General features: G+C 54.9%; 1 protein-coding gene across 2 annotated transcripts in view; it reads left to right on the plus strand.

The window, feature by feature from the left end:
* The window catches only part of ARHGAP40 (Rho GTPase activating protein 40), a 33,494-nt gene extending 20,379 nt beyond the window's left edge, over positions 1 to 13,115 (plus strand). Inside the window, exons 5-15 of one of the 2 annotated variants that reach the window (XM_036009828.1) lie at positions 98 to 240; positions 1,761 to 1,923; positions 2,473 to 2,564; positions 2,988 to 3,065; positions 3,431 to 3,590; positions 5,392 to 5,474; positions 7,066 to 7,272; positions 9,145 to 9,285; positions 10,017 to 10,186; positions 11,307 to 11,368; positions 12,412 to 12,536. In XM_036009828.1, the coding sequence (XP_035865721.1) occupies positions 98 to 240; positions 1,761 to 1,923; positions 2,473 to 2,564; positions 2,988 to 3,065; positions 3,431 to 3,590; positions 5,392 to 5,474; positions 7,066 to 7,272; positions 9,145 to 9,285; positions 10,017 to 10,186; positions 11,307 to 11,368; positions 12,412 to 12,503 (1,391 nt within the window). In that variant the 3' untranslated portion in view covers positions 12,504 to 12,536. Of the gene's footprint in view, positions 1 to 97; positions 241 to 1,757; positions 1,924 to 2,472; positions 2,565 to 2,987; positions 3,066 to 3,430; positions 3,591 to 5,391; positions 5,475 to 7,065; positions 7,273 to 9,144; positions 9,286 to 10,016; positions 10,187 to 11,306; positions 11,369 to 12,411 lie in introns of both variants that reach the window. The other variant, XM_028524707.2, reaches the window with a different exon arrangement.
* The last annotated feature ends 8,592 nt before the right edge of the window (positions 13,116 to 21,707 follow it).

The following is a 21,707-nucleotide window of genomic DNA, read 5'->3' on the forward strand; positions in this document are numbered from 1 at the left end:
AAGGGCACAAGCCTGAGAATCTGCTCCCTGGGAATCTGGGCGGGAGGAGGCAGGGAGGCAGCAGGTGCTGACCACCTCTCTGTTCTGTTTCCCGCAGTGGCAGGACCGGAGGGGCCGCAGGCCGGGAGGGAGGAAGCCTTCCACATGGACTCCGCCTACTCGGAGCAGGCGGCCCTGCGCCTGCAGAGGGGCGGGCAGCGTCCCGGAGGCCCGGGCGCCTGGAGCAAGGGCTCCCTGCTGGTGAGGGCGCTGCAGGCGCTGCGGGCACTGTGGGTGCTGGTGGCCTGACTCCCCTCACCTCTTAGGAAATTTGCTGTGACCGCTACTCCAGCGTGAAAGTGCTTTCATTCACGCAAATAGAATTTTTCTTTTCCTTTTGAAATAATTTTAGAGTCACAAGAAATTGCAAAAATAGTGGAGTTCCCATGTACTAGTCACCTAGTTTCTCCCACACTATCTTACGTAACCACAGTGCAGCAAGTAAAGTTTGTAAAGAATGACTTTCTGTTTCTACAGCATCAGAGATAGTGTTCAACGTTATCTTCTAGCCTTGGTGATTCGATTTCCTCATTAAACTATGAATAATAATAGTAATGCTAAAGATACTGCATATTAACCTTTTACTGTAGACCAGGCATTACACCAAAACTATACATATGTAATTTAGTTTTATTCTGTTATGTTGGCAGTAATTGTGTAAATACTTAAAAATAGTAATAGTATAATAATTGAGGACTCACTATGTGCCAGGCACCATGTTTTATACAATCTAACAAATTGAATTGCCCCCCCAAACCCTGTGAAGTGGATACCGTTATTAGCCCCACTTTACAGGTAAGAAAGCTGTAAACTTTTCTTACAGAAAGGTAAAATTATTTACCCAAATTAGGTAAATTTGGTATTGACCCAAATGTAGGTAAAGTGAGAATGTGAACCCAGAAAGTTTGCCTCCGTAGCCCACACAGCAAGCACTGGGCTGTGGGGAAGCCATTAACATCATTACCTACGACCACAGCGCGCGCCCTTTCCCCTCTCAGGGCACTTGGATGGGCAATGGGGCACGAGCTGGTTGAATGCTCCAGGCAAACGCCAAACACACCTGCCCTTTAAGCTCTGCTCTGGCCGTTTTTCACCTTTTCCCTGATGGCAGCAGGAACCATGCCTGAGGCGGCCTGCAGGTCCCCACTCTGGCCTCTAGATGGCGAGGTCGAGCATCATTTATTTTTCAACTGATGTTCTATCCGAGTGAGGAAGAGGAGCATTGGAGTGCGTGGAGGTGGGGGTGTAGGGGTGCGGGGTCGGGGGATGGGGCGGTGGCACAGCTAAGGATAGGGACAGATGGGGTGATGGAGGGCAATCGAGGCCCAGAAGAGAAGCGATAATAAGAAGCCCATGGGGGTGATCCCTCTCTTCCAGCCCCTCAGACTGGAATGCAGGCAGTAAGAACAGCTTCCCATTACTGGGGCCTCGCTATGTGCTGGGCACCCTTTATACCCCTTAGCCCACTTTGCCCTCACAAAAACGAGGAGGTAAGCAGTATTTTATAATTACACACGGGGAAGCAGAGGCTCAGAAGATGGCCGGTCAGAGACGGAGCTTGGACTTGAATCTGGGGTGGAATCCTGAGCCCCTGCTCTCCTCCCCTCTGCTTTCCCTCCTCGGTCCTAGCCGACTAGGGGTGGGAGGGGTGGGGTTGGGGGCGAACCTCAACACCCTTACCAACTCCGCGGCTTGATAGCCTCTGCTTCCCTCCCCAGAAGTTTAGGATCCCCAAAGGCAGGCTTGGCCTGACGAAGGTGGGAGACCTGTCCTCGCAGGACATGAAGAAGATCTCCGCTCTGGCCCTCATCGAGCTGACTGCGCTCTGTGACGTCCTCGGCGTGGACCTGAAGAGGAGCAAGGCGGGCAAGCTGAAGGCAGCAGGTCAGCAGCCCAGCGCCTCGGGAACCCTGTGGCAGGAGTCCCGCCTTTCTCGTCCAGGGGGCTGCATGGGGACCCCCCCACCCAGACATGCTAGGCTGCTCTATTTCCTTCCGTGATATGCATTTTTTCCTGCATATGAAAACAATTCCTGCTCATTGCAGGAACTCTGGGAAATAGAGTAAAATCCAAAAAGGAAAGATACAATTCAGATATAAACACTATTCAGTTTTAGTGTATTATCTTACCCCAACTCCCCACGCCAGACTGTTGTCATATTTGGTACCCAGAGTGCTCTGGGGCAGCAGCCCATTTTCTTTCAACACTTCTTATCCAGCTGAGACTTTCTCTGTGACTCACTGAACATTTTCATTATTGCCAAGGCCCCGTGTCCTGCTTGAGAGCAGCTGGAGCTCAGCCACTGTCCAGAGAGCTCATTTCTCACGCAAGGAGAGGGGTCTGAGTCTAGCCACCCAGGAGATCTTGCAGGTGGGAGCCCAGGTATCATTGCAGAAGGTGAAATGCCCCTTCTGCTCTCTGGTCGTCCCGCAGAAACTCGCCTGTTTGGTGTGCCCCTGGAGGCCCTGCTGGAAGCTGACCGCAAAGCCCTTCCCAGCACCCAGGTGCCGCTGGTACTTCAGGCTGTAAGTTGTCTCCAGGTTGGGCTGATTTAGCCAGTGACAGGCTGGCTCTGGGTACCACTGATGGCTAGCCTGGGGGGTGAAGGTGTGGACTTTAGAATCAGGAGACCTGGGTTCAAATTCTGCCTCTGACCCATGCTAGCTGAGAGACTTGAGGCGAATTTTTGAAACCCTATGAGCCTGGCTTCCAGTATTTGTGAAGTGTGGTTATAATAACAGTATTCTCTTATTAAAGATTGAGAGAGGAAAATGCATGTTTTAAAAAAAGAAAAGCTCTCAGGACAATAGCTGGCTCATGGAAGGGACCAGGAAAGCTATTTTTCTTCTCCTGGTTCTTTCCTCTTCCTGTGTTCATGGCAGACACATACCAGTTTGAGTCTCACTTTCCAGTGGTTTGGTTTAAACATTGGGTCCTTTGTCCCATAGCTGCTGTCCTGTCTGGAGAAGAGAGGGCTGGACACAGAAGGCATTCTCAGGGTGCCCGGATCCCAGGCCAGGGTCAAGGTAATGGTTTGGCTGCCCCAGCTCACTGAGGCTGCCTCTCCCAGCACCCTCACATGGGAGTTAACCCCAGAGAGAATCCAGGTCGCGGTCCGCCAGTGTGCTGGCTTCAGTCTCTGTTTGGGGCGTGGAATTCTGGAGGGTTTGCGAGGATAGAGGTGGTACCGTATAGCGTAGGAGCCAGGCTGTTGACAAATGTTGAGTGATTTATGCACATGAGGCCATTTAATCTGCATGAAAACCCTACGAGGTGAATGCTGTTATTGTCCCCACTTTGCAGATGAGGAAACTGAGGCCTAGAGAGGTGGTAGAGCAACTTTTCCTGGAGCCTTGGGCCAACTTCTCATTAGTGCCCCTCCTTCCTTCAGGGGCTGGAACAAAAGCTGGAGAGAGATTTCTACACTGGCCTGTTTAGCTGGGACGAGGTTCGCCACAATGACGCATCTGATTTGCTCAAAAGGTTTATCCGGGAGCTTCCGGCGCCTCTGCTCACCGCTGAGTACCTCCCGGCCTTCACTGTGGTGCCCAGTGAGTGTCCCCAGCCCTTGGCAGTGGGAGAAGGGCTTTAATGGCCTGGGATGGAGAGGGAAAGCGGTGGGAAGATGGGACTACCTGTCCTCTGTGATTTCAAGCATGTGCATATGAGTATGTGTGTACACATGTGTGCATGTGTACAATGTGCCAGATGTATGTATAGTATATCCGTGTGTGTGTGCATGGTATATGTATGTGCATGAGCGTGTGTGTGCAGCGTGATGAGGAGAGGAGGAGGTAAGCTTTTGTGCACCATGGTCCTCATTTGTTCTCACACGGACCAGATTTCTTCCCTTCATGTCCATGGGGTCCAGCTATCAGGCTTGTCTGTGGGCATCCGTGGGCACACCTGTGTGTGCATGTCTGTCTGTGTGTCAGCCTGCGTCTGCAGGTCGGCCGTATGGCACAGGTCCCTCTCCATATTCTGTGTGCCTACGTTCCATCTGTAGAGTGCAAACTGTCACTTCTATTTTTCTCAAGAGAGGAAAGCCACCCACCTGAGATCCCCCTTGCGACCTTGAGGGAAGCTCAGGTGTGTGCATGCGCGTGCGCTCACTCTCTCTCTCTCCCCCTCCCCCTCCCCCTCTCCCCCTCCCTCTCCCTCTGATTCTCCAAAAGGCTGCAGGGCTCAGGCGGTCTCATTCTCACCCCTGCGCAAGAGGCCGGGGCACCCTGAGAAATCCTCTGCTGCCACTGCTTCTTACATAGGCTAGGTCAGATCAGATCGGGTCCCTCCTCGGCCACATACCCCCTGCAACCCACTTGTGATACAGGGCCACAGGGCCCTCCTCCTCACTCAGCCTTGCTCTGCTCCTGGTCCCCCTCCATCCCCACCCTCGGGCTTTGATCTGCCCCTTCGTCCTTCTCCTCAGGGCTTCTGTACTTGCTGCTCTCTCTGTCTGAAACCCTGCCCCCACTCCCTTGGCTGCTGCTTTCCTGCCTCTCTGACGGCAGTCGGTTCAGTGTCAGCACCTTAGCTGCCCTCCCTGACCGGCCGTGCCGCCCACCCAGGCACCGCTGCCCCTAACACCGTGTTATTTTCTCCTTGGTGTGAGTCAGCGTCTGCAGATGCTTCGTTATTTCTTTGCTCGTCTGTTGTCTGTCTTTTCCCCTGAAACAAGCTCCATGAATCTGTGACCTGTCTGCTTCCTTGCTGCTACATCCCAGGTCCCTAGATTGGAGCTTGATGGGACCTAATAGGTACCTGATGGTATTTGCTGAGTGAAAGAATGAATGAATGAATGAATGCCCCAGGGTCTGAGGGACACAGCCCTGGATGCTTGGACTCTGTGTGCTCCTACACAACTGACCCCCAGGCTCCAGCCAATGGGCTTAGTCAGGCTCTGGTGAACTCCTCCTCTGAATTCTGTATCTACTGCCTCCTCTTCTCCCTGGAGACCCCGACCGCAGGTGTGGGGCAGCTCATGCCTTGCAACCCTCAAACACAAAGGGTTTCATTAAGCCAGAGGCGATACCCGTCTTGCCTCCTAAGGGGGAGTTGCCAGCCCATTGCATTTCTGACCCTGGGAGGTACTGCTCGGGTTGCGTGTCCAGGTGTGTGTGTACATGTGTGTGGGGGGTCGTGCACACGTGGGTGCTACTTTTTATTCACACTGTACAGAGAGTGAGCCTCCCAACCAGCACTAGTTGGGGCTCTGTCTGAGCCGACTCGAACCCAGGAGCCATTTCCCGGCCTCAGAAAGGAGGGTTTCCTGGAATCTCCCCTCCCCAAGGAGGGGCCTCCAGACTGAGCCCCCCGGGGAGACCTGAGACCCCGTCCGCCCTCTTCCCCCAGACATCCCCGACCCGAGGCAGCGCCTGCAGGCCCTGCACCTGCTCATCCTCATCCTCCCGGAAGCCAACAGGAATGCCCTGAAGGTGAGAGCTCCCTCCAGCCGCCTCCGCTCTGGCCTCTCAGCTCACAGCACTGGCCCCACACGTGCCCATTCATTCATGCATTCACTCATTCATTCGTTTGTCCATTTGCCCACTCATTCATTCAACAACTGTGCCGGGTGCCAGGGTGCCCTGATGACCAAGTCTTTCCTGAGTCTTTCCCCTGAAGCAAGCAGATGAGCCCCGAAAGGCCGCAGTCAGTGCTCACTAGAGCGTGCACTGCCCAGTGTCACAGGGAGGAGGCTCAGTGTCTGAATAAGATGGGTGGGTGAACCCTGAGTTAGTGAAGAAGGTTGGGGCCACCCTTTCCTATAAGACTTCTCCGAGCCTTGACATGCTGAGGCTCCATGAGCCCCTACGTGGGACTGGAGTGTGTGGCAGTTTCCAGAGTCAGTCATCCCGAGGCCTTTTCTGTTGGGAAGAGCACTGCGTGACACCGGTGTTCCGTGGAGCACCAGTTTGGGAAATGCTCTCTGAAGGAACTCCCACTGCTCTATGGGAATGGGTGCTCAGGACTGGGGACTGGGGACTGGGGGCTGGGGTGCAGCCTTGGCTGAACTCCAGCACCCTCCTAGCTGACCTTGGGTCCAACCCAAGACGTACTGCTAGGGCGAGGCCGTGAGGAGGCCCAAGGTCTGCTAGAGCCCTTGTCTGATGTGGACGCAGGAGGCCCTGAGGCGGTATTCATAGCCAGGTGGAGCTGGACCTCAGCGTTGTTGAAGAGATAGCTCCTTTGAATTGTTGTTTCCTTTTCAGTGAACTGAAGATAATAATAGCATCTGTGTGATTGTTTCTGGGGGTGGGGAATACAAGAGCTAATACACAAGGAATCACAGACTAGACAGTGTGGGGCTTAGCAAATGTCCACTCTTCCTCCCCCACTCCCTCCCATCCTTTCTTCCTTTCTCCATCCTCATCTACCGTCCATCCGTCCACCCATCTTTCCACCCTTCCATCCCTCCCTACTTCCGTCTACCTTTACTGGCTGTGTGGCCTCGGGCACATTCTCTCAGCCACAGTTTCCAGCTCTGTAGAGAGAGTACACATGAAAGAACCTACATTATAGAGTTGTGAGGATTAAACGAGATGATGCATACATGTGAGATGCTAACTAAGGGGCCAGGGACACAAAGAATACTGGACACATGGCAGCTGTCACCGTCTCCCCACTTCCCTCCCACGGCCTCTGCTCCCCTGTTCTTCCTCTTGCATTTTGGGCAGATTCAGACTCCCCAGATCCAGAAAAAGGAGCTGCCTTGGGCTCGCTAGAAGAAGACTCCCTTCCCAGAGCTGTGGCTCTTCTCTGCCTGAAAGTTCAAGTCTGACCCGGAGGTCTCGTTCATTAACCTCTGAGGGAGCAGGGAAGGGGAAAAGTTTTGGCCACATTTTGCAGAGCAGAAAATCAACACAGAGAGGTCATGGGCTGGGCTGATGGCAAAGACGGAACTGAAACCCCTATTCCAGCCCCCGGCTTCTCCCTAGGCCCCCAAGTAGCATGGCAGGATGCTCTGGGGAAGGTGGGGGACTCCGGCGGTGTGCCAGGATTTGAGGGAGGTTCTGTGCCCTTCCCCAGGTACTCCTGGAATTCCTCAGGAAGGTGGTGGCCCGGGAACAGAGCAACAAGATGACGCTGTGGAATGTGTCCACGGTAATGGCCCCCAATCTCTTCCTGCACCGAGGGCAGCCCCCCAAACTCTCCAAGGGCAGGGAGAAGCAGCTGGCGGAGGGCGCAGCCGAGGTGGTGCAGATGATGGTGTTCTACCAGGACCTGCTCTGGACGGTGAGTGCTGTGGGACAGCCACGAGTGGAGGGGACAGGGGGTCCGGTCCATCTGGGCAGCAGGCACGGGCCCTTTTTCTCCTTTGCGTACAGCTGCCCCGTTGCCCCTGCCATCCATAATTGTGAGTACTGTCCTTTCAGATCACTAGTTGTGTCTCTTCTGGGACCTTTGTTGGCTCCTATGTGTGGCCATTATCTTGTTTTTGCCCCTGTCTTAACATGCAAAAGGTGTCCAGGCTGCCACACCTCTCAGCCAATCCACCGCCATCTGGTCTACCCCAGATCAAGGGTGTTCCTTGAGCCTTCACGAATAACTCCTTCACTTCAAAGCTTTCATGATGTTGAAAAAAACCACCCTTCCCCTGCCCCCTGTAGGCTTAGGGACAGGGGCCTGCCTAAGACAGAAGCCTGAGCCAGATAACCGAGACACCCCCGGGCCCCAGGACCCTTACTCAGAGTGACAACCCAAAGCAGGGCATGGGTGGGAGCAGGGAAAGGGGCCCCTCAGTGGTGTGGGCATGTAAGGCCCGCTGACAGCTGAGGGTGGAGCAGAAGTACCAAGTCCCCTCCAGCACTTGAGACTGCCAGGGACGCAAGGTAGCACTGCCCACCACTGCTGCTCAGGCCACCTCCCATAGAAACGTGTCACCTCTCCCTTCCATCTCTCCCGGGCCCTTCCATTAACTCACCCCTCCACCCACCCACCCACCCACCCACTCACCCGGCAACCGATCCACGCATCCTCCCATCCACCTAGCTGTCTTCCCTCCCTCCTCTCTTTTCCTCCTTCCTGCTTCCCATCCTTCCCTCCAACCATGAAGTTGCTGAGATAGATTTTTATTCCAGAAACCAGACAGTGAAGCTCCCCGGCTCCCCCCAGTTTCCCCCTCATCACATCCAGGCACTCCTTCGTTTTCTGAACACGCCACACACCAGCTGCTTCCCCAGACCCGTCCTGCACTTCACGCCTCCGAGTGTTTGTGTATGCAGTTCGCTCTGCCTGGGATTCCCTTCCTTTTTTTAGGCAGGGTGGCAGCCTAGTACCTTCTGCTTGTTCTTCAGTATCTAGTTTGAGAGTCAGCTCCTCTGTGCCCAGTGCCCGTGGTTCCTGCCTTCCTTGTGCCCTTCCAGCTCTCAGGTTATGCGGCTACTGAAACACGTTGGGTTAGAATGCTTTTTATTGAAGTGAGTTTTAAAAATTCAAGAAATGCCTACATGCCTTCTAATTGTAAAAGCCTGGGGACACAGGTATGGATCCATAAATGGAAGATTCTCCCCCCTGTCCCAGTTCTTCTAGCAAGCGCATCACCCTGTTTGGGTGTCACCCAGGCAGGACACAGAGGGGCCCAGAATGGAACCAGTTCTATCAGGCCCCAGAGCACAAGGTCCTTATTATCAGGGTCCATGGAGTCGGTGTTCTCCTGATTCCCTCCGGTCGCTTCTGATTGGAGAGGAGGGTATGGGTTGATCTGGGGCTCTCCGTGGGAGTTCGCCAATGCAGGGCTGGCACGGGGTTCTCCCGGCACTGGCCCACTCCAGGTGTGTTTGCAGACCGCCCTGCCTGGGTGTGCCCGTGAGCAGCCATCCCACAACAGGTGTGGGATCCTGCAGTCTGTCCCGGGAGACCCCTGCCCACTAACCCCGAGGGAGGGTGCTCTCAGAGGACCCTACTCCATGGGGGACCTCGTTACAGGCCCTATGACCCCTCTCTTTCCACCAAACCAGTGCTTCAGCCCGCAGTTCAACAAATGTGTGCTGGCAAGTCCCACATGGGGTGGGGGGACAAGGAAGACGCCACGGTGATTCTGGCACGCTCTGCCTCTCTTCCCCGCAGGCCCATGGCCAGGCTAAGACTTGATTTTTTTCTGGCCAGGTCTCCTCTTTCTTGGTTGCCCAAGTGCGAAAACTGAATGACAGCAGTGGCCGCCGCCCCCAGCTCTGCGACTGGTCGCTCAGGACCTGGCTGCGAAGGATGCACGCAGACAGGGACAAGGCGGGGGGTGGCCCGGAGGCGGTGAGTGCCCACCCCCAACCCACCCCCGGATGGATGGAGAAGGAGTCCGGGGAGAGCTACCAGGCGGTCAGGAACGGCGCCTCCAATTAAGGCCACCAGGGGGCGCGCCAGCCCCACCGCAGCGAGCAGGGAGCAAGTGTCTCAGAAACCAGGGAGATGACTCGCCAGAAGGAGGAGGAAATGGGCCTGGTGCCGAGACTTGTGGAAGCTGTCTCCCCTGCCCTGTTTTTAGGCAGCCCTTTGTGTGCTTGACCGAGGGTCGCTTTGTCGGGTGTGGGGTGATTGGAACAAGGAGGGATTAATAGAAAGGAAGGACCCTCCAAAAATATTGAGTGTTTCTGGGAGGAGTCCTGGACAGGGTTCCTTATTTAGAGATCCAAACAGAGAAATGGACCGGCGTCGCGGTGTGCGTGATATGTGCGGGTGATGGACATCCATATAAACCTACGTGCTTGTGTTTGCAGGTGCGTTTCGTGCACTCCTGTTGTGTGTACCAGTATGAACGCATGTGCATCCATGTTTTCATGCCTGTGTTTGTGCATGCACACTGAGGGGCATTATGTATGTGAACAAAGTATGATCTGCACAAGCAGCTGGTGTGTATGTGTGCATCTTTGATTTTTAGCGTGGGTACTTGTGTAAGTGCCCGTGTATGCATATTTACACGCACACATTTGATTTCCAGGTGTGCATGTGTGTGCCCGGGCATATGGGTCTTTCTCTCTCCGCAGACTCCCAAAGTGGCAAAGATCCAGGTGGCCTGGCTCATCAAAGACACCCTGGAGGTGCCCCTGACCCCCAGCACCACAGTGACTCATGTCCTCAGGCAGTTCACAGGGCGCCTCAGCCCTGGTCTACAGGGTCAAGAGGGCAGTGAGGACAAGGACAACCTCCTCCCATGGTAAGGGGCATCTCCCCAAACAGGAGCATCTCCCCTGCAGGGAGCAGGTGCAAGGAGGGTCAACACCTCAGAACTGAAGGCCACCAAGGGGAGTTGCTCAGGCTGTAGGCCTTCACCTTTCTAGGGCAGCCAGACCTGGGCTCTCCAACCTTCTTAAAGACCTTCTTGGCTTCAAATAACAACGATGCCAGCACTCACTCATTCAATTTAACAGGTGTTTAATGAATACCTGCTATAGGCCAGGTACCATGTGGAATGCAAGAATCACGGGCTTACAAGCTCACAGCCCAGTGGAAGAGACAGATGTGACTCAAGCAGTCACACGGTCAATGTCGAGTTACTGTATTCGGTTTTATAAGAAATACAGGGAACAGTATGATGTAAAACAAGGCTCTTGGTGGTTTTGGGGAATGAGATAAGCCCTCCAGGCCCAGAAACTGCATGTGCAAAGGCCCCGAGGCAGCAAGGCCGAAGAGCTGAAAGAGGATCAGAGGGGCTGATGTGCAGCTGTCATTCCAGGATGCAAGAAACAGCTGAGCTCTCAGGAGCCTCCCTGGTGGAGTTGGCAGGAAAGACTCTTGGACTGTCGGGCATTAGCAAGTGTCTAGTCCAGCTCTTCCTCCTACAGACAGGAAAACTAAGGCCCCGAGCGGGGAAAGGGCTTGCCCAGAGCCACAGGGCAAATGGGGAACAGATTGTGGAATTGAACTCCTCTGATAGTTATATGACGCTTATAACTATGATGGTCATATATAATCATACAATAGTCACAATTCTTTTTGACTCAGAATTTGCTCCTCACAGCAGGCCCCTGTCCCCACAAGTCACCCCTCATCTCAACACCCTCCCAGCTTCCATCCTGAGGCCCAGCAGATAGGGGCCTTGCGGTGCGGGATCCGTGGCCGGCCCTCCCTGAGAGCCGTCCACCGCCTCTTCCACGTCTCTGGGGGCTGAACTCCTTCGTGGCTCTGGCTTTCTCAGGAGGGTCCTTATGTCTCATCTCCTGGCTGGGGCCAAAATTAGCGAGGACTGCCCCTCCACGCCTGGGGTCTGTAAGCAGTTGCTGGTCTAGTGGCCTCGGGCAGGAGACATCGGTGATTTTCCCCTCTTTGTCTTGCAGCAGCCAGATGAGGACATCAGCCGACATGGACCTGGTGCTCTACGAAGTTGGAGGGAACATCAGTGAGTCCCGGAGGGGAGTGGGTCTGAGCCCAGGTCCTGGCGCTCTCTGACCTTGCTCTCTGACCTCCAGAGCTCAAGGGCCCCTCTAGGGGAGGCCAGAGTACACCTGGGGTTGAGCCTTCCCCTCAGGCTTCTTTCTCCCCAAAAAACCAGGGGAAGCCCTGCTGTGAGGTTAAGGGTCAGCTTGTGGCCCCACCTCAGGACTCCGTCTTGGAGTGTGCAGTATGGCCTCAGCTGGGCAGTCACAGAGAGGGTGGAATTTTGGTTTAATGTGACGGTTGTCAGCACTACCAGTGACAGTGATGCCTCTGGGCCACCCTAGCGGAAGTGGACCCACTCCCGGGACTGTGACCGTGGATTCCTTAAGGAATTCCGCAGACACACGTCCACTCTGAGAGGCCCCAGGCTCCGTGGGAATCGAGGACGGCAGCTGTCCTCAGCTGCATTCACTAGAGCAGCGATTCTCAGCCTTCAGCGGGGCCTCAGAATCACCTGCAGGGCTGCTAAGACACAAGTGGCTGGGCCCTGAGAATCTGCACTTGTAACAAATTCCCAGGAGCTGCTGATGTTGCTGGTGCAGGGACCACCCGAGAGCCACTGGCCCAGGAGCAGGGCTAAGACAAGTCTTAGGAGTAGTGACGCAGTGAGGGGGGGTGTTCCTTACGAAGAGCCTTACAAGGGACGGAGGGAGGCGGGGAGAAGGGGCGAAGTCTAGCCTTGGCCACAAGGGGGCTCCGGAGCGCCAGCTGCGTCAACGTGCTTCCTTTTACAGGCGAGAGGACGGTTTTCCTACCTGTGTATCAGTTGGTCATTGGCTGTGGGCTGCCCTGGGGGCGGGGCCGTAGCCTCCGGCGCCAGGCCTTCGACCCCAGGGGCGGTCAGTTCTTCAAAGCGAAGGGCAGCTGTGAGCCACAGCAGCCAAGGCTCACACAGCTGAGCGGGAGGCAGCATACGCTGGCGTGGTGAGGGGCTCCCGCAGGCAGGCCAGCAGCGCCTTCCACGGACACCACCACACAACCTCCTTGTCCCGTGCCTTCCCGCAGGTGAGCATCGCCTGGACCCAGATGCCTACCTCTTAGATCTGTACCGCGCCAACCCTCACGGCGAGTGGGTCATTAAAAAGAGCCCCACCTAAGCCCTGGGCTGTGAGGAGCAGCCCTGCACGGGTACAGCCAGCGTGGAAGCACAGCAGCTCCAGCTCTTCCTCCAAGGTGCCTTCTCTGCAGTGCCCCTTGGTCCGGTCCCGCGAAGGACTCCAGGCTGCGGCCGGCTCCTCCCCTGGCACCCTCGCCCCGTGCCCTGCGGGTCCCCCTCAGGATGGCCCTACACCACGCTTGATGTATGACCACACCACTTGGGGGATGAAGTTTTGTCCAAGATTTCCAGCCCGGAGGAGAATAAAATATGCAGCACCTCTGTCAAGAGGCAGTTAATTTTTTTTTCCAGGAAAAAAATTGCTTTCAAGCAGCCCTACAATGAATAGTGGGACAGACTTGGAGACAAGCCAGGACAGCTCTGTGGCCTCAGGCCAGCCCCTTGCCCTCCCTGAGCCCCCTTGGAAGAGGAGGAGGTTGGGCCTGGGGGTGGTGGCTAGCACTACAGCCATAAACACCACCCCCAAGACCTGGAAAGAGGAAAAGCCTCCCTTCACAGCTCTCACGTGTTCAGTGTTGCTTTGTACAATCTTGTCATTTTGTAATGTGATATTTAAATTCTGTGTGAACATTAAAGGCATGAGATAAATGTCGCTTATCCTTTGTTCAGGTTTTTTTTTTCTCCCCAGCTCAGTTCTCACTGAGCATTGTCCTGGCTGTGAGTTAACATGGGAGCTTGGGGATGAGAACCGGGGTGCTGCGTTTCTCAGCTTGTCTGGCCACACCTTGAACCTGCAGCCCCCAGGAAGGGCTGGGAGGAGACCTGGCGGGGGGGGGGGGGGGGGGGGAGCCACGGCAGCAGTTGCTGAAGGCGACGCTGCAGGAGCAGCCTCTCTGGGATCCTGTCCCCTCTCCTCTCCTTCCTCCTTCCCCCTTTCATTCACTCGTTCCACAATGGGTTTATTTATGAAGCCCTTGATTATGTCAAGAGCTTCACAGGTTTGATTTTCACAATAATCCAGCGTCTCTGTTTGCCGTCCCCCAGAGCAGACCCTGGAACAACGATTCAAGAGTGAACAGTGGTCCCCAGGAAACAAGGGCACGGGGAAGTAAGGTCGAGAAGGGGAGGCAGCCCGTAACGTGATGCGTCGTCAAGGAAGCTGATGCTGTGGGCAGCCAGAGCTCAGTTTTCCCGGAGAACTCTGAGAAACGACATAGAAGATGTTCCTCAGAGTCATCCCCACACAAGGAGCAGGGGAGCTGGGGTATGTAGTCATCGACTCCTGTGAGTCAGCGGCTGAGGGGTCCTCCTGAGGAGGGTGGGCGTGTGTTCCCTGGCACGGCCCGCCTTCAAGAGCACAGGCACCGTGGGCTCCAGGAGCCAGAGACAGCCCTCAGGTGAGGGGATGCTGGCAAGGAGAGGTCGGCACTGTGCAGTGAGATAAGGGCTGCTGGGGTCTTGGTGGTGCCCCGACAGAACCTGCTTGACCCTGTGAGGTGATGACGACGGCGGTGGTGATGAGATGCTGATGAGTGATAGTAATGGTGATGATGGCGGTGGCGATGATGGTAGTGGTGGTGATGATGATGATGATGACAGTGATAGCAAAGGTGATGATGGTGGTGGTGATGATGGTAGTGGTGGTGGTGGTGGTGGTGATGATGATGGCATGGTGATGGCAGTGCTGCTGATGATGGTGATCTAATGGTGGTGATGATGATAATGGTGAGGACGGTGACAATGCTGAGAGCTTCGCAGAATGAATCCTCACGATAATCCAGTGTCTTTGTCTGGGTGACGACATGATGGTGGCAGCTAACAGTCACGAAGACTGACTATGTGCCAGGCACTTTACACATATTAACTCCTATAATCCTCGCAATCTTATGAGACACGTTGTTATCATTACCTCTTAACAGGACAGGGAAATCTGAGACTCAGTTCACATCACTTGGCCACATGGCTAACTGGTGACAGGATTCCATGCCCATGCAGGCTAGTCTGGTGTCAAGATGCAGGCTCTCAAACTATTTCATCTAAAATGTCCACATTTTAAAACATTTTGCTGGTAGTCACTTCCTCGGTCTCCCTCTCTCTCTCCCCACCTCCCATAATGCTAGCACCCTGAGGACCAGAAAGAAGGCATCTCCCTTAATCAAGAGAACCTAGTAAGGAGAGATTGACATTAATCTTGGAACTGCCTGGCAGGGCATTTGGAACTCATAGCTGGTTAAGTGCCCTTGAATGGCCTCAGTTTCTCCAACAGTCCCATCCAAAGAGCCCAGACTGAATGCATCACTAATTTAGTCCAGTACTAGCCCCACAATCCTGTGAGGTGGGAACTACTGTGATTCCATTTTACGTGGGAAGAAACTGAAGTCCAGAGAGGTTAAACCACGTGTGTGAGGTAACACAGAGAGTGAGAAGGTTCGATGCCCCATTCCAAACCCAGGGCTCTTTCAGTCACGCCAGGATTGCCTCGAGCAGCAGCAGGGCCCCGTAGGTGCTGGTGAGGAGGACAGTCAGGAATGGGAGTAGGGAGTTTGGGTAGATTATTCAGGTTGCGGGGGGGGGAGCATGGGAGGTAGCCAGAGTTGCTGCCTCTACCCCCCAATTCCTTCCTGCCCCCTGTAACACGCCTGCAGGCTCTGGAGGACCTCCCTCCAGGACACCTCCCAGTCCCCCGTCCTCGCTCCTCTGCTTCTGCTGTCACCCTAGTCTAAGTCTCTATCATCACGATGCCTTTAATGACAGTGATAATGATCATGACGGCTATGGTGATGGTGGTGATGATGGTAACAATGGTCACAGTGATCATGACAGTTGTGGTGATGGTGGTGGTGATGGTGACAGTGGTCATAATGATCGTGATGGCCATGGCGATGGTGGTGATCACGGTGCAAAGTTTCAATGTCTTCAATGCCTTCTTGCCCTCCTGTCTCTTCTGTACAGTGGTCCTTTTAAAACAAAAACTCAATTGTACTGAAAGCCCTTCTATGGAAAACCTTCCAAAGGGACCCCATACCATTGGAAATGGTTCCACAACTCCTTCCCCTGACCTATGAGGGCCACTTAATGTCTGATGCCCTTCGTTCACACTACCCCTCGCTTTGCAGAGTCAACCACACCAGCCTTCTTTCAATTCCTCGGACACACTGAGTTCATTCCTGCCTCTGAGCTTTTGCACTTGCTGGTCTCTCTGCTCAGAACACTGCCCCCAGCTCCCTGCCCCAGCTACTCCCATGACAGCTCCTCTCACCTCCAGGCTTCAGCTCAGACGTCCCTTCCTTCAAGAGGCCTTCTCTGACCATTCCGTTTGAAGTTACATTTCCCTACCCTCTCTCTCTCACCTTAACTGATTAAATTAGTTGATTAGGATTACCTGAAGTTATTTAATTAGTTTTTTTATCATGTCTCCCCATCTAGGAGGTAACCCCATAAAGGCAGAGACCTTGTGTGGGGTTTTGCTCACCTTTGTGGATATCGTGGCACACAGTAGATGCTCAATAAAATTCACTGGCTGAGTGAATGAATTAGCATATTCCTCTCTGCCCCTCTATCCATTTCCTCCAGGGACTGTTGCCCTTCCCACCTGACTTGGTTTGGCGTGTGAAAACGAGGAAATGCTCCTGAAGTACCTATAGCAAGTGCTCGTTCGGTGCTGTCATTACTATTATTAGTTGTTAACAAGAGCCAGGCAGCCTGAAATGGTGACTAGTGGTCTGATCTGCCCCACAATTCCTAGCCTCTGTGCTGGTCCCTTTGCATGCCTCACTGCATCACCTACATACAGGTCGGGGATGACAGGGAGCTGTGCGGTTGGAGGGATGATCCTTTAACCTTGGCCAGGGGAGGGGCGGGTGCCCCGGTGGGTGCCGGGAGCCCAGGCCTGGCTGCGCTAACTTTGCGCTCAGAGTGGGGCATCAGCTCTCAGCGGAGGATCCCAGTTTAATCACATGTCAGCGTCCCCATTCATCTTTGTGCTATCTGAGGGCTCATCTTTTTCCACTCTGCGGAGCGATGGTGATTGATGATCCCTTAACGGCCCCGCCGCTGGGTTAGCACAGCTCACAGTGGGCTCCAGCTTCTCCAGGCTCTTCCCAGGCTGCGGCCAGCTGGGGCTGGGATCCTGTTTCCTGTAAGAAGCCCTGTCAAGGACTAAATAGTGCCCCTCCCCCAAATTCACACGTCGGAGCCCTAACTCCCACAGTGACTGTATTTGGAGATGGGTAACTAAAGAGGTGACTGAGGTTAAAGGAGGTCACAAGGGTGGGGCACTGGTCCCCCAGGACTAGTGTCCTCACAAGAAGACAATAAGACACCAGAATGCTCTTGTTCTGTGCACACTGTGAGGACACAGTGAGAAGGTGGTCATCTGCAAGCCAGGAAGACAGTCCTCACCAGGAACCAAAACTCACAGCACCTTGATCTTGGACTCACTTCTAGGCCCCAGCACTCTGTGAAAATAAGTGGCTGTTGTTTAAGCCCCTCCTGAGCGGACCGTGACAAGCCCGCGCTGCCTCTGGCTGCTGAGAGGGAGGAGGGCGGGGTTGGGAAAGATGACTCTGGTGGGCATATTTCCTTGAGCAGAGGGCAGAAATGACCCCTGCACAGAGGACATACCGCACCTGGCATTCAGCTGAGTGCTTCCCTGGCACAGGCAGCATCTCGATGGCGGACGGCAGCCCCTGGGCTCCAGTCCACCTCTGCGGGGCTGTGGGGCTGCGGGGCACTCCCCCGGAAGTTCAGTCTGCTGTTCCTACATCACATCAGAGGGTGGGGAGGAGGAAATGAGGGACTCTGCTGTCCCTTGACAGTGGCATTAAGTGGCTGCTGTGACGCCAGCACTGGACTAGGCTGGGGCAGAGTAACAAACAAGACAGAAAGGGTTCCGGCCCCATGGACCTCACAGACTATGGAGAAGCGCAGTGACTTAGGCACAAAATGGTCTGGTGCCGTCATAACATTCTGCTGAGAGAGTAAAGCCCACGGCGGGGAACGTGAAGAATGTGGGTGGGTCTTTGTTTCCACTGGCCAGGGAAGGGTCTTCCATTGGGGGTCCCCCAAAGAAGACCCTGCTCCAAGAATTGGAGGGCAAGTTTTTATTTGGGACGTGTTCCCAGGAAGACCCCATCAAGGGTGGAGACATGAGAGAGGGACAGAATGAGCCGGTGAAGGGTGACGCGATGAGCAGGTTACAGCCGGAGGCAGCTGGGGGTCGATGCTGTGGGGATTTCTGGGAAACAGTGTAGGTACGCATCCAGCACACGCCAGCCAGGGAGTATGGAAGACAGAGTATCAACCACCAACGCCACCTATATTGTCTGAGTGCTACTGCGGCCACCCCACAGACACACAGGCCGAGCACCTCACTGTGGCAGAGAGATCCAGGGGCTTGCCATCGGAAGCCATCAGCAAGGACAGGAACAGTGGGTGCTCAGGAATGTGGGTGGGACAGATATGGGTGTAGCATCTGCTATAGAAAACCTCTCGGAAGAGCTGACACTAGAACTAACAGCAAAAGGCTAAGAGGGGGCCAGCCATTGAAAGAGCTGAGAGAGGAGGTTTGCAGACATAGCGAACAGACCTCAGCCAAGGCCACTGCTGCTGGAGCCCTGACGCATCAGGCAGAGGCTGTCTGGGGCAGCCTGGGCTAAGGGATGGGTCAGAACTGCTCCCAGACCTTTCCCATCCTGCTCTTCCCACCATCTTCCTCCATATTCTTCCAACCCTTTGTCCCCATCTACAGTGGAGCCTACAGCCTACAGTGATTGGCTGATCAGCAGAGGGTGGGCGGGACCTTGGGGATCCAATCCCAGGAGGCCCCATCCACTCACTGGCCCCTGAGAGAGGTGGCAGAGATGGAGAGGTGCTGCCCACCTGAGGGATATATGAGAGGCAAGACAAGTTGAAATTCTGCAGCCACCACTGCCCTCACTTCCCCAGTGCCGAGGAAAAAAGGGAGGAGCCTCCCTGGATGAGCCACGCCTCCTTGTGGTTCTAGGTGGCCCTCCCTCCAGCAGCCACAGGGGTCCCCAGTCTAGCAGGAGGGCAGAATAGCAGTGAGAGGACCCAGTAAGGCTGACTAGGATCCTGCCTGAGGGGGTGTCCTGCCTGTGGTGGCTCTCCAAGGACTCAGGGAGACAGTACAGAACACTCCTCAAAGTCAGTTTTGCACTCCCAGAGGGGACGAAAAGAAGCATTCAAAGGCCCACTCCCACTGGTTATTGCCTGAGGGTTGTTTTGCCCGTGTTCATTTCGGTGCCTTTCCAGCCTGTGTGTGTTGGGGCGATGCCCCGTGTCCTTGGAACTTGATGGAACACGGTGCACTCAGTGTTACCTCACTTATTCACAAGTCAATTCACCAGAGTTCCAGTTCTCAGTAATTCCCGCAACCTAGGAGGCTAACCTAGGGTGCCACTCCCCTGCTTTGAACACTGCTCCCTCAACACTTCTCCCAGCCCCCAGCCCCCCAACGCAAGCATCCCTTTGCAGCAAGGTATGGTATCTCCAGGAGGCTCCCTTGAAGGGGCGGGGGATAGGATTCCATATCCATCAATGCAACTCTGCCCGTGGTCCCAAGAAGCTGAGCGATCCCCTTCCCACTTACCCTACACCTGGCTTCTTGCTCCCCCCTCCCCTTTGACCCCTACATTTTCTGAACTTACTCTGTCCTCTCTGGCCTCAGAGCCTTTGCACGTGCTGTTCCTCTTCTGAGAATGCACCTTCACCTGACTTCTGCCGGTTGAAAATTTTTAATATGCAATCAACAAAAATTTCTGTGGAGAGCCAGGCAGGCACTGGGGATGGAGCATGGAATCAACACAGACGTTCCTTTCAGAGTTTTACAGTCTGGCAGTGGAAGACAGACATTAAAATCACTCATCTCACAAATTGCTTTATGGTCACACTTGTGGTGAGTGAGGCAAAGGAGAGGAGCCAAGGGCTGCAGAGGGCAGGACACCGGGAGGAGTCTGGGGTTTCCCAGGAGGCCTCTGCAGGGAGGGACGATTAAGCTGAACTGCAAAGACGAGCAGGTGAGAGGTGGAAGGGCATTCCAGGCAGAAGGGTCAGCACGCAAGTGGATCCTGAGAGTTTAGGAAGGCTGGAAGGGTTTAAATCTACCAAACCACCCAGCTGGGAATTCTGAGACCACCCCGGGTTTGCCCTAGGGCCCGCACACGCCCCTGTAAGAGACGGCCTTGCTGGACTGCTGTGTGCGCTGCCTGGGGCACCCCCCACAGCCCCCTCCAGAGGCATCTCACACACTCTTCGAGGCTTTCATTGAAGTCCCTCCTCTGAGGAGCCCCGTGACCTTGAAATCAGAAGGGAGCTCCGCCTCCTACGTCCTCCCCAGCCCTTTCACCTTTGGCCTCTGAGGGGCACTGGGGTGAAAATGAACATTCCGTAGGCTGCCGCTGGGGGCAGGGCAGCCCGGCTCTGGCTGGGGGTGAGGGCGGGAGCGTGCTGCCGGGAACCTGGCTGCGAACAGGCGACTCCCCCAGCGGTGTCCAAGGGCGCATTCTCCCTGCCTGTCTCTCACGCCCGAGACCGTAGGAGGCATGTAATTGGGGCATTCAGGGACTTGTAAAGAACTCCCTCCACAGACTGGGAGGTCCCAGGCCTTGGTTTTCTGGCCTGGACAGGGAACCAGAGAATGTCGCTGCTGAGCTTTGCAAGCCCCTAGAATCAAGGCTGGGGTGGAGGGAGGGAAAATGATTCCTGGCAAACCCTTCCGTTGCCCCTCTCCCTGGGATGGGGGAGGGCAGGGGCTGCTGAGATGCCTTCTATAGAGAACCTCACCCCCACCCGTCCACTTTGCATTCTGGGGGAAGGGAATGGGAGCCACTTGTCATTGTCCCTGAATACTGGCTGGCAGGAGGCCCGGGGAGGGGGCTCCCCAATAGGAAATCTGCAGCTGCCTGTCTTTAAGGTAAAATTACCGTAATTACGCCAATTACCAAATCCATCAAGAGCTTTGGGCTGACAGGGCCGGTGAACAATCGGATCTGAGGAGCGTGAGCCACGCGGGTGGGGGCGCAAAGTGTAGGGGGGGCAGCAATTGATGTGAGGCCAGGCTCTTGACTGGGGTGGGGGTGGGGAGGTGCAGAGAACTCGCGTGTAGCTGAGACCCCCACTCGGCTCTCTCAGTGAGGTTTTCCTCCTGTACTGAAAGGGAAGGAGACTCTCTGGCTCTCGTCCTTTCCCAGCACTGCGACCCCACTGGCTACCTGACTCGGACCGGCTCCTCCTCCTCCGAGAGCCGAAGCAAGAAAACCCAGAACAAGGGCTGCGTGTCCTGGGCTCTCGCTCTGGGCCAGGCGCCGCACCAAGAGCTTCTCAAGCCTCATCCCTTCCAACCCCGTGCAGCAGTTTCAGTCCCGCTTTGCAGATGTGGGTATTTCGCCTTTTCTCTTGGCCTGGGCGCTCAGACACCAGACTCCGGGCACGGTTTGCCTTCACCCCTCACCCCAGCCCTGCCCGGCACATCCGCGCTTGGTGCACATTCAAGAGATACTTGGCAAAGGAACTGAATTTGGTGGGTTATGGTGAAAATCACCTAATGGGACATGTCCCCTTCAATCACTCCAGCCCCGCGCCCGTGCCTTCTCCACCCAACCTGCGGCCTGCACGCTGGCAGCCGGGGCTCCTGACAGGCTCACCCAGCAGGGAACACTGCTGTGGCCACAGACCCACTGAGACAGGTGGGGGTGGGGTGACCTTGATCACCCACAGGAATGACTTCCATGCTGTGGAGTTATATATGCTTCACCACAATTAAAAATAAACACATACCTAAAATTTACCACTTTAACCACTTTAGGAGTACAGTTCAATGATCCACACGGCTGTGTGACCCTCCCTACCATCCGTCTCCAGAACTTCCTCATCTTCCGGGATAAAAACTCAATACTCATTAGACCGCAGCTCCCCCATTCTGTCCCTCCCCCAGCCCTTCCTATAACCACCATGCTATTTTCTGTCTCTGTGAACTTGACCACTCTAGGTACCTCATACAAGTGGAATCACATGGTGTATTTCCGTTTGTGAGTGGCTTATTTCGTTAAATATGGTGCCTTCAACTTTTACCATGTTGGCCCTGGCTGGCGTAGCTCAGTGGTTTGAGCACGGGCTGTGAACTAAAGCATTGCAGGTTTGATTCCCAGTCAGGGCACATGCCTGGGTTGCAGGCCAGGTCCCCAGTGGGGGCACGTGAGAGGCAACCACACATTGATTCTCTCTC

The sequence above is a fragment of the Phyllostomus discolor genome, chromosome 9 (assembly GCF_004126475.2).
Source record: "Phyllostomus discolor isolate MPI-MPIP mPhyDis1 chromosome 9, mPhyDis1.pri.v3, whole genome shotgun sequence".
Taxonomy (NCBI): Eukaryota; Metazoa; Chordata; class Mammalia; order Chiroptera; family Phyllostomidae; genus Phyllostomus; species Phyllostomus discolor.